The sequence below is a fragment of the Mauremys reevesii genome, linkage group 21 (genome assembly GCF_016161935.1).
Source record: "Mauremys reevesii isolate NIE-2019 linkage group 21, ASM1616193v1, whole genome shotgun sequence".
In the NCBI taxonomy this organism is placed as follows: Eukaryota; Metazoa; Chordata; order Testudines; family Geoemydidae; genus Mauremys; species Mauremys reevesii.
Window position 1 is genome coordinate 21392825 of NC_052643.1, and position 18086 is coordinate 21410910.

Genomic DNA, 18086 nt, shown 5'->3' on the forward strand with positions numbered 1-18086 from the left:
GGCAAATACCTCTATGTGGCTGTGGTCACCAGGCACCAACGATCGAGCACATCATATCTGAGTGTCCCCCTTCGTTCTTTCGCTGGGGGTGTGAAGGACATTCACCAGCTCACTGCTGTGGCAATGTGCTGGCTATTAAACCTAGATATAAGTTTGTAGTCATTGCTATCTACTCAAGCCATACGAAAGAAGACAATGACTGGTGTTTGAGACCATGTGGTCTCAGAATTTCCCCCAATTTTAAAAAGGATGGTAGATGTGATGGAGCCCCATGGGACTCCTCAGGGGAATATTCTGGAGGGAGAGGGGTAGTTCCCCACCACCTCTATGAGTATTCTCAAAGGAAGGATGGCAAATATTCCAGTGCCTTTCCATCATTATCTGAAGTGTAACAGTAGGAGGTCCATTGTCAATGGCATCAGATGCTGTAATATAGAGGCCCAGAGTTGGGGAGGTAAATTGGCACTCTCCTTGCTTAGGTTCAGCACATATCAGATATGTCAAGGAGGTATTCTCTCTACAATGAAGCAGTTATACTCAACTTTTGTGTTATGGGGAATACTATGCTATCAAAATCAGTGAAAGAAAACCAGCACTAGTCCTCTATTCTTAGGGCATGGCTACACTTGCGAGTTAGAGCACATTAAAGCAGCCCAGTGAGCTATAACTCACGACCTGTCCACACTGGTAAGGCACGAGCAGCGCTCTGATTCCACGGCTAGAGCGCTCCTTGTACTCCACCTCAGCGAGTAGAATAACGTTTGATGCACCCCTGCTGGAGTGCTGTAGCACCAGTGTGGATGCCCTGGTCTGTTAATGCAGTCTGATCAGCCTCCATAAGTGTCCCACAATACTTGTTCTAGCCACTTTGGTCATCAGTTTGAACTCTGCTGCCCTGCCCTCAGGTGACCAACCGTCAGACCTGCCCTTTAAATTCCCTGGGAATTTTGAAAATCCCTTTCCTATTTGCTCAGCCAGGCGTGGAGCGCTCTCAGCGAATCTTTCCAGGGGACCATGCCTCCACGTGCCAAGCAATCCCCAGTATGGAGCAATGGCGAGGTGCTGGACCTCCTCAGTGTTTGGGGGCGGGGGGGAGATGTCCAGTCCCAGCTGCACTCCAGCCGTAGGAATTACAATACCTTCAGGCAGATATCAAGGGACATGATGGAAAGTGGCCATGACTGGGACGCTCTGCAGTGCAGGGTTAAAGTGAAGGAGCTGCAGAATGCCTACCACAAAGCCCGCGAGGCAAACAGCCGCTCAGGTGCTTCCCCTGCAACCTGCCATTTTTACAAAGAGCTGGACATGATACCTGGGGGTGACCCCACCTCCACTCAGAGTACCAACATGGACACTTCAGAGCCCAGTCCAATAAGGCAGGAGGAGGAGGAGGAGCAGCAAAGCAGGAGTGAGGGTTCTGAGGAGGAGGAGGAAGACACCCTGGCATCCCTAGATACATGCAGCCAGGAGCTGTTCTCAAGCCAGGAGGCAGGTAGCCAGTCACGGCGGCCAGTGCTTGGGGAAGGACAAACACCAGAGGAGGTTCCCGGTAAGTGTCTTTTATTTTGGGAAGGAAGTTATTCGGTGCAGGCTCTTGGGGCGAGGAGGATTAGGGCTGCATGCATGCCTAGATGTGGAATAGGGCATTGATGTGCGCTCTCATATCACGGTAAATCAGCCTCAGTGATCTCTTCAAAGGTCTTGGCCAGAACTTGGGCAATGCACTTGCACAAGTTTCGTGGGAGAGCCACTGTGGTCCTTGTCCCAGTCAGGCTAACATGTCCACACCACTGTGCCGTGTGGGGCGAGGGAGACCATTGCTGCACAAAGGCAAGCTGCATATGGGACAGGGTAGAAGCCACATTGTAGTAGAAGACCCTCCCTTGCTTCCCAGGTCACCCTCAGGAGCGAGATATCTTCCAGGATTAACTCCTGTGGAAAATGTGGGGACAGTGATCAGTATAGGGGCCCCCTGCAGCTGTTGGCTCTCCCCAAGGCACAGAAACCCAGGGGACAGTACAGCCATGAAAGAATCAGTCCCCTGTGACCCTGTGCTTTTTGGGGCTCCCGTGGGTTATGTGTGCTCACTTTGGGATGGGCAAATTATGCTATGGTGTAGACTATGCTTGCACTCCTTAAGTACGGGGGAATCATTGCTCTGTGAACAATGCTGCCTCTGTTAAGTGTTGCATTTTGCCTTTACAGATGCAATCTTGAGATCTCAGCCGTCCGTGTTATCACTGACCAAGAGGCAGCAAAGAATCAGGAAGAGGCCACGTAGAAGCAAAGAGGACATGCTAAATGAAATCATGCAACACTCCCTTAATGAAAATAAAAAAGTGCAGGAGTGGCAGGAGAATGAAAGGAGGTTCCGCCAGCAGAATGCAGATCGCCGGAACCAAAACATAGAGCGGCTGATAAGCATCATGGAGTGCCAAGCAGACTTGATCCAGACACTCGTAGCCATGCAGGCAGAGCACTACCGTGCCCACCCACCCCCGCAGCCCTTGTCGCAAAATTTTCCCTTGTGCCCATGTCACCTCCAACCCACTTTCCCCCAACATCCAGGTTCTTATCGCCACCAGCTGCCTCCAACACCTGTAGCTTCACCACCCAGCCCTGAAAACTATGACCCTTACCCACTGCACTCAGCCCCCATCACCATACAGTACAGCCATCCTGAAGTGCAGCACTCCAAACAAGAAGGCTGAATATGATAACAGGACATACGCAAATATGTGATTGTACTGTTCCCCACCCCCACCCTCACCCCCTTGCCCTTTCGTTTTTCCAAGCAGTTGTGTTTCTTTTCAATAAATGCATTTTATTTTAATAAATTGATTTTTTGCTTTGAAAACATTATTATTGCATAAATTAAAAAAGATACCTTAGCCCACAAAAGCAACAGGCACTGAAAGTCAGTGTATCATAAATAGCAAACACAGATTCCTACTAACATTGGAACCACTGTACTTCACTCCCGTGCAGGGCACCAGACATTACTGGTGGCTTTCAGCCTCAAATTGCTCCCTCAAGGCATCCCTAATCCTTGCAGCCCCACGCTGGGCCCCTCTAATAGCCCTGCTCTCTGGCTGTTCAAATTCAGCCTCCAAGTGTTAAACCTCTGAGTTCCATGCCTGAGTGAATCTTTTACTCTTCCTTTCACAAATGTTATGGAGGATACAGCATGCGGATACAACCGCGGGGATGCTGTTATTGGCCAGGTCCAGTTCCCATACAGAGAGCACCAGCAGACCTTTAAATGGCCAAAAGCACACTCCACAGTCATTCTGCACTGGCTCTGCCTGTTGTTGAACCGCTCCTTGCTGCTGTCAAGGCTTCCTGTGTAAGGTTTCATGAGCCATGGCATTAAAAGGTAAGTGGGGTCTCCAAGGATCACAAGGATCTCCAAGTGGGCATTTCGACTTCCCCTACGGTGATCATCTCGTCTGGGAAAAAAGTCCCGGCTTGCAGCTTCCTGAAAAGGCCAGTGTTGCAAAAGATGCGTGCGTCATGCACTCTTCCGGGCCAGCCTTCGTTAATGTCAATGAAACATGCACGGTGATCCACAAGCACCTAGAGAACAATAGAGAAATAGCCCTTCTGGTTAACGTTCTTGGAGGCTAGGTGGGCTGTTGCCAGAATTGGAATATGCAGCCTATCTATCACCCCTCTGCAGTTCAGGAAACCCATTTGTACAAAGCCAGACACAATGTCATGCACGTTACCCAGAGTCACGGTTCTTCTGAGCAGGATGCGATTAATGGCCCTGCAAACTTGCATCAACACGATTCCAACAGTCGACTTCCCCACTCTAAACTGGTTAGCGACCGATCAGTAGCTGTCTGGAGTTGCCAGCTTCCAGATTGCAATAGCCACCCATTTCTCCACTGTCAGGGCAGCTCTCAATCTCGGGTCCTTGCGCCGCAGGGAGGGGGGTGAGCTCATCACACAGTCCCATGAAAGTGGCTTTTCTCATCCATAAGTTTTGCAGCCACTGCTCATAACCCCAGACTTGCATGACAATGTGATCCCAACACACAGTGGTTGTTTCCTGAGCCCAAAAGTGCCATTTCATGGTGGTGAGCATGTCCGTGAATGCCACAAGCAATCCATGTCATATGTGTTACTTGAGTCGATATCATCAGAGTCCTCACAGTCACTTTGGATCTTAAGGAATAACTTGACTGCCAAACGTGATGTGCTGGCGAGACTCGTCAGCATATTCCTCAGCAGTTCGAGCTCCATTCCCGCAGACCGAAAAGGAAGACAGAGTGCGCAGTACAAAAAACACTGAAAGATGGCGCCAATTGTGGACAGAAGCAGAGGGATTGCTGGGATGTGAACCGATGCAGCACATGGTGTTGGGACAGGACCCAGAATGCCCGCTTCCTTCCCACAAGCCACAGCACCAGAATAGGAAGAGGTGCTCTGTGGGATAGCTGCCCACAATGCACAGCTCCCAATGCCACTGCAAATGCCACAAATGTGGACATGCCAGTGTGCTTGCAGCTGTCAGTGTGGACAGACTGCAGCGCTTTCCCTACTGCGCTCTACGAAGGCTGGTTTAACTCAAAGCACTCTACATTTGCAAGTGTAGCCACGCCTCTGATTGGGTCAGAACTGAAATGTTGCTTAATGGGAGTAGAAGTCCATATTATAAAACTGGTAGACACACATAGCAGGGATGAATTTGTTCCATTTTGTCAAGCCTGCCACTCTGGAGAAACCTGCACTTAGAAAAAAAGAAGCTATTGCAGGTCAAGACTGGAGTACAATGCCAGAGCTGTTTAGAGCAAAGAATGGAAGAAGCAAGGGTGCCAATGAATATTAGTACCAAAGTGCATTCATTGGAAAAGCTGTGTGTACAGATTGTATATTATACTGCATATTTGCAGTACCCTGTTATGTCTGAGTAAGCAGCACTCTCAGTCTCCAACTTTCCTGATGATAGGGAATAATCATTTTTTACCCAATGTGATAGACCCAGGCCAGTTAGGTACAGCAGAATAGCAGAAGGCAGATATACTGGCCACTGGATTAACAATTTTCTGTTCCCTGACTGACCAGAGCAGGGGCTGCTCCAGGCTAATGAGAACTCCTGACTCTAATTAAGCAGTAAAGAGTCAGGTGAGGCCATTCAGTTAATGTGACCACCTGACTCTAATTAAGGCCCTGCTGATACTATAAAAAGGGCTCACTCCAGTCAGGCAGGGGAGTCAGGGAGTCAGAGGAGAGGAAGTGCGGCTGGTTACTGAAGACACCCTAAAACATCGTGAAAGGAGCACTAAGGTAAGGGTGAAGAAGGGAGAAGCAGGAGAGCTGTGGGGAAGTGGCCCAGGGAAATGTAGCAACTCTGGCAGTGAAAGGTTGGCTGTCAACAACTGCTACCATTAGGGTCCCTGGGCTGGAACCCGGAGTAGAGGGTGGGCCCGGGTTCCCCACAACTACAGGAACAGCTCCTGGAAGGGGAAGTCAGGTCCCTGTCAGGACAGGAGGCTGAACAGAGACTGGGAGTTCTCTCACCAACCTCCTTGCAGCCTATGATGAAAAGGGCTCAGTAGACTGTAACCCTGGCCCTAGAGACAGAAGGGCTACGTGGAGGGTCACAGTGAGCCACTCAGGCAGCATAAACTGCCTAGAAGCATAGGACCCACAGGAGCAAGGTCAGAGCTCTGCCACACCAAATAAAAAAAAACAAAACTCTCAGAATTATATCTAGCAGGAAAGCTGTTGCTGTTAAACAAAAAACCCTACCTTGTTCTTTTACCATATCCAGAAAAATATCAACTAGAAGACATACACTTTGTATCTGCTTATCCATGAAACTGCAGCATTGCTCCATCATACTGAGCTAAGCTAATTTTTGAACATCTTCCAGCTCCCCCTCTCTTTGATCTTCCAGTGTTGGCTTTTTGCCTCTCTCTAGTACAAATGTTAATATCCAGTTTACTTATTGAGACTAATTGGCTCATATTCAACAGGCATCTGGTTGATGGCAATAACAGAAAATGGTCTTATTTTGCTATCTGGCAAAACATTTTACCACTGAGACTCTGTTCAAGAAGCTACTGCTTTACTTTGTAAAGATTTTATTCCACTGTGGGCTTTAAAGGAAGATCCATTATTATTAAGAGCACAGACAGTTCTGCCATTCCCTATTAGATCTCCAGTTTCTGAAATGAACATCCTTTCAGTATGCTTAGAAATGTGCTACAATGACCCAGGCCAATATAAAAATGAGCTGTGATATCCTAGTCCAGGAGTAAGCAACCTATGGCATGGGTGCCGAAGGTGGCACGCAAGCTGATATTCAACGGCACCCACACTGCCTGGGTCCTGGCCACCAGCCGGGGGAGGGGGCTCTGCATTTTAATTTAATTTTAAAAGAAGCTTCTTAAACATTTTAAAAAACCTTATTTACTTTACATACAACAATAGTTTAGTTATATATTATAGACTTAGAGAAAGACCTTCTAAAAATGTTAAAATGTATTACTGGCACGCGAAACCTTAAATTAGAGTGAATAAATGAAGACTCGGCACAGCACTTCTGAAAGGTTGCCGACCCCTGTCCTAGTCTCTCTAGTTTCACTCCTTACAGCATAGTGTCACTGCTGAGATTAGCCTTTGTTAACAATCAGTATAAGATTGCATCCATAAACTATAGGAGGTGTGTTCTACGTTAACCTTTCTCCAGTATTCTGGGACCTCTCCGGTCATCCATGCATTTGTAAATATTGCCAGTGGCTCAGGGTTTTTTTCATCTAATTTCTACAGTACCCTTGGATGAATAGCATCAGGCCCTGCTGATCTGAATTCATTCAAACTGATGAGAAGATCTCTGGTGTTTTCTTGATTTATCCCAATCTGCATCCCTTCCCCTTTATTGTCTCTGGTAACTTTGCTAGTTGTCCTGTTGCATGTTATTTTTTGAGCAATGACTGAAGCAAAGTAGGCATTGAGCAACTCGGCTTTCCTATCATCTTCCATTACCAGCTCACCTTCTCCATTGAGCAGTGGCACCACACCACCCTTGATCTTCCTTTTTTGTCTGAAATGTTTTAAGAACCCCTTCCTGTTGTCTCTAACATTTCTTGCCAACTGTAACTCATTCTTTGCCTGGGCTTTCCTGATTTTGTCCCTACACACTTGCACTATTGCTGTGTATACTTCTTTGGTGCCATGCCCCTCCTTCCATCTCTTGTATGTGTCCCTTTTGGGTTTTAGATAGCTAAAAAGCTCCTTGTGCAAGCCACAAAGGTCTCCTGTGTCTATTCTTTTCTCTGTGTCGGAATAGCTTGATGTTGGGCCTCTAGGAATACACTGTCAGCTCTCTGACTCCTTTTGTTCCTAATTGATCTTTCCATGGGACCTTGCCTACTATTTCTCTGAGTCCCAAGTTCCTGACCACCTTCATGTTCACAACTAACTCATCCCTCCTGGTCAAAACCAGATCCTAACTGGACAACCCCCTAGTTGTTTCCTCAACTTTCTGAATCAGAAAGCTGTCCCCTACACACACTAAGAATTTGCAGGATGTATTATGTTTTGCTGCAATAGTCTTCCAACAGATATCAGGGAAATTTAAAATCCTCCATTAATACTAGCTTATGTATGTTAGCTAATCTTGTTACCTGTTTGTAGAATGACTCGTCCATTTCCTCTTCCTGATTTGGTGGTCTATAATAGATCCCCATCATAACATTGCTACTGTTCTTTACCCTTGTTACCCTCACCCAGAGACTCAGTAGGTCTGCAACTCACTTCCCCTTGGACCTGGAGAACTAGCGTATATGTTCTTCATGCACAGCACACCTCCTCCTCCTTTTTTCCCCATACCTATCCTTTTGGAATAAGCTATATCCCTCAGTGCTGGTACTCCAGTCATGGAAGTTGTTCCACCAAATCTCTGTTATGCCAATTAAGTCATAATTTTCTTCATATACCATGACTTCCATTTCATCCTGCTTGTTCCCCATACTCCTTATCCCTGAGGGGAAATGTGCTAACTTCAAAGGATGGTTGGGGAACCTGACCCAGTTATCTCTCTTCCTCATCCCCGAGAGGTGGGAATCCTGCCCCATGTGGTTCTCCCAGGGGAGATGAGACACTGGAGAAAGGGGAAGCTTGGCTCTCTCCCCTCCTGCTCTGATCCAACTCCTCTGGCAGCTCCCAGGGGTTTCCAAAATAGCATCTGATGGTAGTGTGAGCCCAGACTGAGAATCTTCACTAATTCTGGAAATGCCAATAATTCCTGCAGAAGCTCAAGGGGCAGAAGGGAAATAGTCACTTTAACATCCTATAACTCAGTCCTGGTCCATGGTCGGAAAATGTTTGCAGTTGATCTGAATTTAAACCCATCTACTCAGATGGTACAATCCCATGGAGACACTCTTATGTCAGTATAATATGACTACCTAGCTCTTGTCATGTACTTTATACCATTGTTATCCCCATTTTACAGATGGGGAAACTGAGGCACAGAGCAGGGACCTGACTTGCCCAAGGTCACCCAGCAGGCCAGTGGCAAAGCCAGGAGTAGGACTAAGTCTATCCAATAGGGCTACACTAACAAAAAGTGCTCAGAGTATCCCTTCCCTGCTCTAACACATAGTGTTTGTCCTGGTGTAACTGCATGGGTCACAGGGATTATTTTTACCAATGTACTTACACCGGTACCACTCTTAGTATGAGTGCAGTGATGCTGGGATAAAGGGGCCATATACCCAGATGCTTATTCCCCCTCCAGTATGGGACTAGCTATTCCAGTAGAAGCACCACTATACCAGCATAACTGTAGCCACCGGAGTGGGGCTGTACCACTTTAACTAGGACTGGGATAGTCAAAGCAGGACAACTTTTGTGTATAGACAGGCACAGAGCTCATGTTCCTGGGGAAGGAGATTGAGCTAAATTGAATATAGGTGTAAGCTGCTTCCAGATGATTAACAAAACAAACAAACAAACAAGCACAAAATTGAAAGACATTATGCACTCAGCATTACAAATAACTTATCAAAACATAATGTGCCACCTTGTGATATTACACTGGTCTGAAACAGTGCCATCTTGTGGAAATTTAAAGTATGTTCTATTTACAAGTACAATATAACCTACTTGAAATTTGTTTGCAGTGTTGTACATGTGTTTGTCCAGCTGTCCAAAAGCACTTTAAAGAATTAAGTACAAGATAATAGATAATACTTGGTTTAAATGGCAGAAACCAATTATGTAAAGATATTGTATGGTATATAAACTAAAGCATTTAATCATAAGGCCAAAATGAGGAAGGAAGAAAAATTAGGGCCCAGAAGATGGGGCCATATGCAAAAATATTTGCTCAGATGCAGACTGCATGCACAACTAGCAAACATTTATGCAAACTAATTATTTGATGATCTGCCCATGCTGATGCCCAATTTGCTTATGCAACTATGGTAACAGCATACTCAATATAGGCACATGATTGCCTATAGTTTTGCTCAGACACTAACAGGCATAGGCAAAGGCAGACAGGAGTTTTAAGATGAGATCTGAAAACACATGAAGTACTAATGAGGCACAGAGAGGCTGTTACAGATGGCAGGAGATGCTTAGGAGAAGGCTGTTATGCCAACTGTTGAAAATGTGCAAAGGAATGGAGGAGGCTGATCCTGGATAAGTAGGGAGAGATAGAATAGGAGTACAGAGAAGACTAAATTCCCACTGACTTCAGCAGTGCCAGGATTTCATCTACAGTTCCTATCCTCAAGAGCTCAAAATCTAACAGAAGTGACATATGAAGAGGATGAGTGAGAGAGAATAAAATTAGTCAAATTATCTGTTTCTGTATTATGATAATATAAATTGCATTTATAAATCATAGCACTTTACAGATAAATGATGGCTTCCTGCTGCAAAAGAATTTAAAGTCTAAATTAGTCATAAGACAGCTATGGATAACCAACGGTCAGGGACCATACCTTCATCTGGTTTTGAAGACCCTTAACACTCTGAATGCATGGGATGTTCTAGGCCTTGAACCCAGGCTTGGGAGTCCCCAAAGGCAGCTGCCACATCCTGGCCTGCACCCAATATTTACTGAAGCACAATGGGCCAAGGAGTTATTAGGACGACAGTCTTAGCCCAGGCACCACGCACAGGAGCCCTGACTGGAGGATTGCCCAGCTCCACTGATTGGCCCAACTATGTTATTTAAGCCAGAAGGAGGCATAGGAAGATTGTCCAAGCAATAGGGTGATTTCCTGTTATGGCTGCATTGGACCTTCTTGTGCCTGCCTCCTGCACCCCACCCTGTTCCCGATTCATGCTCTGTTCCTGGTTCCTGCTTGACCCCTGCCTTCGCTCCTGTTCCCACTGTGTTCCTGCTCCATGCTTGAGCCTTGCCTCTCCTCCAGTTCCTGCTCTTACACCTCTAGCCTCCAATCATCAGTTACCAGCCCTAGTTCTGATCCCAGCCTCCAATTTCTGACCCTGGCTCTGGCATTTGGTAGCTGACCTCAGCTCTGACCATCAGCTTCAATTCCTGGTTCTGGTAACTGGCAGTTGATTCTGGTGTTGACTTTTGGCTTTGTTCCCAATCTAAGTGCCTGCTCCACCCACTAGACCTGACTCCTGCTCTGACTACTAGGCCGGACTGCCTACATCCCAGTCCATAACAACTTGATCTGGAATCTAAATATGTTTAATTTTAAAAAATCCTGTTATAAGAACATTACAGTTGTAAAATAAATTACACCTCGACCCTGATAGAACGCTGTTCTTGAGAGCCAAAAAATTTTTACCGTGTTATAGGTGAAACCGCGTTATATCGAACTTGCTTTGAACCACCGGAGTGTGCAGCCATGCCCCACCCCCCTGGAGTGCTGCTTTACCGTGTTATATGCGGATTCGTGATATATCGGGTCGCGTTATATCGGGGTAGAGGTGTACTTAAAAACTAGGAAATGCTATATTAAGGTTCCTTGTGCAACTTTAATTCTTCCCCTTATGCATATGTACTATGCAACACTCTTTAATTACATAATCACATTTTTTTCACTATGCTATTAACTTTAGTAAGAATGAGTCTGAGAACTTCTTGACTGGATGCTGTAAGAGAATCATAGAATCTCAGGGTTGGAAGGTACCTCAGGAGGTATCTAGTCCAACCCCCTGCTCAAAGCAGGACCAAACCCAACTAAATTATCCCAGCCAGGGCTTCGTCAAGCCTGACCTTAAAAACCTCTAAGGAAGGAGATTCTACTACCTCCCTAGGTAACCCATTTCAGTGCTTCACCACCCTCTTAGTGAGAAAGTTTTCCCTAATGTCCAACCTAAACCTCCCACTCTGCAACTTGAGACCATTACTCCTTGTTCTGTCATCTTCTACCACTGAACAGTCTAGATCCATCCTCTTTGGAACCCCCTTTCAGGTAGTTGAAAGAAGCTATCAAATCCCCCCTCATTCTTCTCTTCTGCAGGCTAAACAATCCCAGTTCCCTCAGCCTCTCCTCATAAGTCATGTGTTCCAGCCCCCTAATCATTTTTGTTGCCCTCCGCTGGACTCTCTCCAATTTCTCCACATCCTTCTTGTAGTGTGGGGCCCAAAACTGGACACAGTACTCCAGATGAGGCCTCACCAGTGCTGAATAGAGGGGAATGATCACATCCCTTGATCTGCTGGAAATGCCCCTACTTATACAACCCAAAATGGCATTAGCCTTCTTGGCAACAAGGGCACACTGTTGACTCATATTCAGCTTTTTGTCCACCGTAACCCCTAGGTCCTTTTCTGCAGAACTGCTGCCCAGCCATTCGGTCCCTAGTCTGTAGCAGTGCATGGGATTCTTCCGTCCTAAATGCAGGACTCTGCACTTGTCCTTGTTGAACCTCATCATATTTCTTTTGGCCCAATCCTCTAATTTGTCTAGGTCCCTCTATATCCTATCCCTATCCTCCAGCGTATCAACCACTCCTCCCAGTTTAGTGTCATCTGCAAACTTGCTAAGGGTGCAGTCCACACCATCCTCCAGATCGTTAATGAAGGTATTGAATAAAACCGGCCCCTCGCACCAACCCTTGGGGCACCCCACTTGATACCGGCTGCCAACTAGACATGGAACCTATGATCACTACCCGTTGAGCCCGACCATCTAGCCAGTTTTCTATCCACTTACCGTCCATTCATCCAGCCCATACCTCTTTAACTTGCTGGCAAGAATACTGTGGGAGACTGTTGCCAAAGTCCAGAAAAAGCAAGTCCCACTGCTTTCCCTCATCCACAGAGCCGGTTATCTTATTCATTCAAGGCAAGGCAATTAGGTTTAGCATGGCATGGCTTGACTGGTGAAATCTGAATCTTCCTGATCTGATCACTTTCCTCCTTTTGGTTCAGATGATTGATTCCTTGAGGACCTGTTCCATTTTTTTTCCAGGGACTGAGGTGAGACTGACTGCCTGTAGTTCCTGGATCTTCCTTCTTCCTTTTTAAAGATGGGCACTACATTAGCTTTTTTCCAGTCGTCCGGGACCTCCCCCGATCGCCATGATTTTTCAAAGATAATGGCCAATGGCTCTGCACTCTCAATCGCCAACTCCTTTAGCACCCTCGGATGCAGTGCATCCGGCCCCATGGACTTGTGCTCGTCCAGCTTTTCTAAATAGTCCCGAACTACTTCCTTCCCCACAGAGAGCTGGTCACCTCCTCCCGATACCGTGCTGCAGAGTGCAGCTGTCTGGGAGCTGACCTTGTCTGTGAAGACAGAGGCAAAAAAAGCATTGAGTACACTAGCTTTCTCCACATCCTCTGTCACTAGGTTCCCTCCCTCATTCAGCAAGGGGCCCATACTTTCCTTGACTTTCTTCTTGTTGCTAACATATCTGAAGAAACCCTTCTTGTTACTCCTAACATCTCCGGCTAGCTGCAACTCCAAGCATGATTTGGCCTTCCTAATTTCACTCCTGCATGCCTGAGCAATACTTTTATACTCCTCCCTGGTTATTTGGCCAATCTTCCACTTCTTGTAAGCTGTTTTTTTGTGTTTAAGACAAGCAAGGATTTCACTGTTGAGCCAAGCTGGTCGCCTGCCATATTTACTTTTCTTCCTACACATCGGGATGGTTTGTTCCTGCAACCTCAATAAGGTTTCTTTAAAATACAGCTAGCTTCCCTCGACTCCTTTCCTTGCCCATCAGTTCCCTGAGGGAGTCGAAGTCCAGGGTCTCTGTTCTACTGCTTTCCTTTCTTCCTTGTGTCAGGATCCTGAACTCTACCATCTCATGGTCACTGCCTCCCAGGTTCCCATCCACTATTGCTTCCTCTACTATTTCTTCCCTGTTTATAAGCAACAGGTCAAGAAGAGCTTTTCCCCTAGTTGGTTCCTCCAGCACTTGCACCAGGAAATTGTCCCCTACACTTTCCAGAAACTTCCTGGATTGCCTGTGCACTGCTGTATTGCTCTCCCAGCAGATATCGGGGTGATTAAAGTCACCCATGAGAACCAGGGCCTGTGATCTAGCAACTTCTGCTAGTTGCCGGAAGAAAGCCTCGTCCACCTCATCCCCCTGGTCTGGTGATCTATAGCAGACTCCCACCACGACATCACCCTTGTTGTTCATACTTCTAAATTTAATCCAGAGACTCTCAGGTTTTTCTGCAGTTTCATACTGGAGCTCTGAGCAGTCATACTGCTCTCTTACATACAACGCAACTCCCCCACCTTTTCTGCCCTGCCTGTCCTTCCTGAACAGTTTATATCCATCCATGACAGTACTCCAATCATGTGAGTTATCCCACCAAGTCTCAGTTATTCCAATTACATCATAGTTCCTTGACTGTGCCAGGACTTCTAGTTCTCCCTGCTTGTTCCCCAGGCTTCTTGCATTTGTGTATAGGCACTTAAGATAACTTGCTGATTGTCCCGCTTTCTCGGTCTGAGACAGGAGTCCTCCCCTCTTGCAGTTTCCTGCTTGTGCTTCCTCCTGGAATCCCACTTCCCCACTTACCTCAGGGCTTTGGTCTCCTTCCCCCGGTGAACCTAGTTTAAAGCCCTCCTCACTAGGTTAGCCAGCCTGCTTGCAAAGATGCTCTTCCCTCTCTTCGTGAGGTGGAGCCCGTCTCTGCCTAGCAATCCTTCTTCTTGGAAAACCATCCCATGGTCAAAGAATCCAAACCCTTCTCTCAGACACCATCTGCGTAGCCATTCGTTGATTTCCACGATTTGACGGTCTCTACCCAGGCCTTTTCCTGCCACAGGGAGGATAGACAAGAACACCACTTGCGCCTCAAACTCCTTTATCCTTCTTCCCAGAGCCACGTAGTCTGCAGTGATGCGCTCAAGGTCATTCTTGGCAGTATCATTGGTGCCCACGTGGAGAAGCAGGAAGGGGTAGCGATCTGAGGGCTTGATGAGTCTCGGCAGTCTCTCCGTCACATCGTGGATCCTAGCCCCTGGCAAGCAGCACACCTCTCGGTTTTCCCGGTCAGGGCGGCAGATAGATGACTCAGTCCCCCTGAGGAGAGAGTCCCCGACCACCACCACCCTCCTCCTCCTGGGAGTGGTGGTCGTGGAACCCCCATCTCTAGGACGGTGCATCTCATGCCTTCCAATCAGTGGAGTCTCCTTCTGCTCCCTTCCCTCAGATGTATCATATAGTCCACTCTCCACATTAGTACCTGTGGAGAGAACATGAAAACGGTTGCTCACCTGTATCTGTGTTTCTGGTACATGGATGTTTCTGGTACTCTTTCCCCTTCTGGAAGTCACATACCGCCACTTATCCTCGCTGGCCTTCTGTCCCCGCTGCATAGCCTGCTCTGAATCTTCAGAACATTGTGCCTGCTGAAGCTGATCCTGACGTCTATCCAGGAAATCCTCATTTTCTTTTATGGAACGGAGGGTTGTTATTCGTTTCTCCAGACCTTGAATCTTCTCTTCCAAGATGGAGATCAGTAAACTATCAGTTCTTTTGGGCAAAAGGCCATAAGAAATTAAGTATGTAGCCCAACTCATGTGTGGCTTAAAAAAAAATAGATGCCAAAAGAGATGAGCATGGAATAAAAATCTATATTAGATTACAATACATTAAGTCAGAGTAGATAGATAACTGACTGCTCTCCAGATTTAAATACCAGTCTTTGTAGCAGATCAGTTTTTTTTTTGTATTCAACATCTTTTCAAGAGAAAAGTTGGTGCTTTGGTTTTCAGCACTTGCCATTGCTGAAATGGCCATGTTTACGTAAACAATTTGTAATTAAAATTTGTGATATTGAGGAAAAAAACCCACATCCACACCCACAGATACCTGTTCCTGGCAAACAGCTGGTTGTGTCTCCTGTCCAAACCCCAGTCAACTGGCAGGTTCGTTCTTCTGATCCAGCAAGCCTGTATCCTTGATTGCAGCTAAATCGGATGGTTGAGGCCAACAGATAGTTAGTCCCTTCTTTTTTCCCATTGGTGGGGTGATCCAACCAGCCACAACAGACCACTAAAGAAAAGGAGATAACAGCTATCTGGTGAAAGTCTTCTAGTTTGACTGGCACAGCTAGTCCAGGGAATTGCATGATGATTTTAATATAATTAAAAAAGAGTAAAAGATTTTTTTTTTAGTCTAGCAGAGCTAACAAATGGGAGCAATAAACTAGCATGATCAACCTTAAGTTAAGATGAAGCAGGTGAGTAGTTCCATTGATAGTCACACCCACAACCCCATTGATCTTCAGTGGATCGTGGGTATTTTCTGACAACAAGGTTGTGGAACATCATCATAATTCAGTATTTGCCAGGCAAATACTTCTGATCCCAAATTCTGGAGGCTGGTATCTATTACTGTGCATTTATTTTTTATTCTTTTCATTATGTAAACTAGAACTCACATAATCCAAGTTTGAAAAGGAAGCTCCGGGTATCACATGACCCTTCACAATCTGTTTCTACAATTCTTCTATTGTTTCTACAATAGAGATCTAACCCCCCCCCCTTTTTTAAGCTGCAAATGAGCTGATTTACTATGTTGCCTCTTCTTTCTTTGTTTTTACAGCTCTAAAGAGAGACAATGTATAACAAAACTATCTTATACACAGAAGATACAAGAACACATTTTAAAAATTATCGTATTCTATTACTGAACAAGAGTTTCTGGACTTCAGAAGCAGTAACAGCAGGAGTGAGAGAAACTATGGTGGACAAAATTGTGATTATGTTTAAATTAAATTCTCTTTATTTGGGGACTTGAAAGCCTGTTTTTGGCAAATGTATTGTTACTTAATGAAGACAAAAGTTTAAATTACATATGTAGGTATCTTCTTTGCTGACAATTTTTAACTTTGTCTCCATTAATGCTGCCAAAACGTGACTGAACTAGTTGCAGTTGTCAAGAGGGAGAAAAGCAAATATGAACCCTAATTGGTCAGAGCGCCCTAGGCCATACTGTAAGGAGACTGGGGCTCTACTTGGTCCTTTGTGAGGAAACGGTTACTTACTATAACTGTGGGTCTTCACGATAGGATACAGATATATATTCCATGTAGGTATGTGTGTGCTCAGTGCACCGAAGACAGAGAATTTTGTGTAACAGTACCTGTAGGAGGCAGTGCTTAGGTCTTGTGCTCATAGCCCCACCCGTCTGTATGAGGCAACACTGCCTTTCCCCCCCCCCTCAGTATCTTCACAATGAATGCATGGAGATTAAACCCCAATGCAGAGGATGGAGGGTGGGTTGTGGAATACACATTTGCATCACATCTCAAAGAATCACAGTTACAGTAAGTAACCATTTCTTAGAGTAGATGAAGCCATTTATTTCACTAGGTGACTCACAAGCAGTATCCACAGACAATGGGACTCAGAGTCTATCTAAACAAGGATTGCAGGACCACTTTCCCAAAGTTTGCATCAGCTCTGGATGATGCGATAATAGCTTAATGGTTCTCAAATGTATGTATCAAGGATCACGTGGCAGCCTTTCAATATCCAATATTGAGACGTCACTTAGTAACGCTATTAACGTAGCCTGCGCTCTCATGGAATGAGCTTGCACCTGCTGAGGAGGTGTAGTCAAAGCTATTTCATGTGCTGTGCCGTTACAGGATTTTATCCACTTAGAGTTTGTTTGCGAACAGACTGCTTGCCCATTCCAGTGCTTCATCACCCTACTAATGAATTTTTTTTTCCTGATATCCAACCTAAATCTCCCCCACTGCATCTCGAGACCATTACTACTACTTCTGTCATTGCTACCACTGAGAACAGTCTAGAGCCACCCTCTTTGGAGAAGGGTAGTTGAAAGCAGCTATTAAATCCCCTCTCATTCTTCTCTTCTGCAGACTAAATAATCCCAGTTCCCTCAGCCTCTCCTCATAAGTCTCCTAACCATTTTTGTTGCCCTCCACTGGACTCATTCCAATTTTTCAACATCCTTCTTGTAGTGTGGGGCCCAAAATGGACACAGTACTCCAGATGAGGCCTCACCAATGCCAATAGAGGGGAACGATCACTTCCCTTGATCTGCTGGCAATGACCCCACTTATACACCCAAAATACCATTAGCCTTCTTGGCAACAAGGGCAAACTGTCAACTCATATCCAGCTTCTCCTCCACTGTAACCCCTAGGTCCTTTTCTGTAGAACTGCTGCCCAGCCATTCGGTCCCTAGTCTATAGCAGTGCATAGGATTCTTCCGTCCTAAGTGCAGGACTCTGCACTTGTCCTTGTTGAACCTCATCAGATTTCTTTTGGCCCAATCCTCTAATTTGTCTAGGCCCCCCTGTATCCTATCTCTACCCTCCAGCATATCTACCACGCCTCCCAGTTTAGTGTCATCTGCAAACTTGGGGCACTCCGCTTGATACCGTCTGCCAACTAGACATGGAACCATTGATCACTACCGATTGAGCCCGATGATCTAGTCAGCTTTCTATCCACCTTATAGTCCATTCATCCAGCCCATACTTTAACTTGCTGGCAAGAATACTGTGGGAGACCATATCAAAAGCTTTGAATAACACATCCACTGCTTTCCCCTCATCCACAGAGCCGGTTATCTCATCATAGAAGACAATTAGGTTAGTCAGGCATGACTTGCCCTTGGTGCATGAAACCTTT

General features: G+C 46.0%; 1 protein-coding gene across 10 annotated transcripts in view; it reads right to left on the bottom strand.

Moving 5' to 3' along the window:
* Window positions 1-18086, bottom strand: part of LOC120387653 (sushi domain-containing protein 2-like) — a 67842-nt gene that overhangs the window by 11452 nt on the left and 38304 nt on the right. For all 10 annotated transcript variants that reach the window (XM_039508606.1, XM_039508602.1, XM_039508600.1 and 7 more), the window contains one exon: window positions 15289-15471. In XM_039508606.1, the coding sequence (XP_039364540.1) occupies window positions 15289-15471 (183 nt within the window). The remainder of the gene's footprint in view (window positions 1-15288; window positions 15472-18086) is intronic.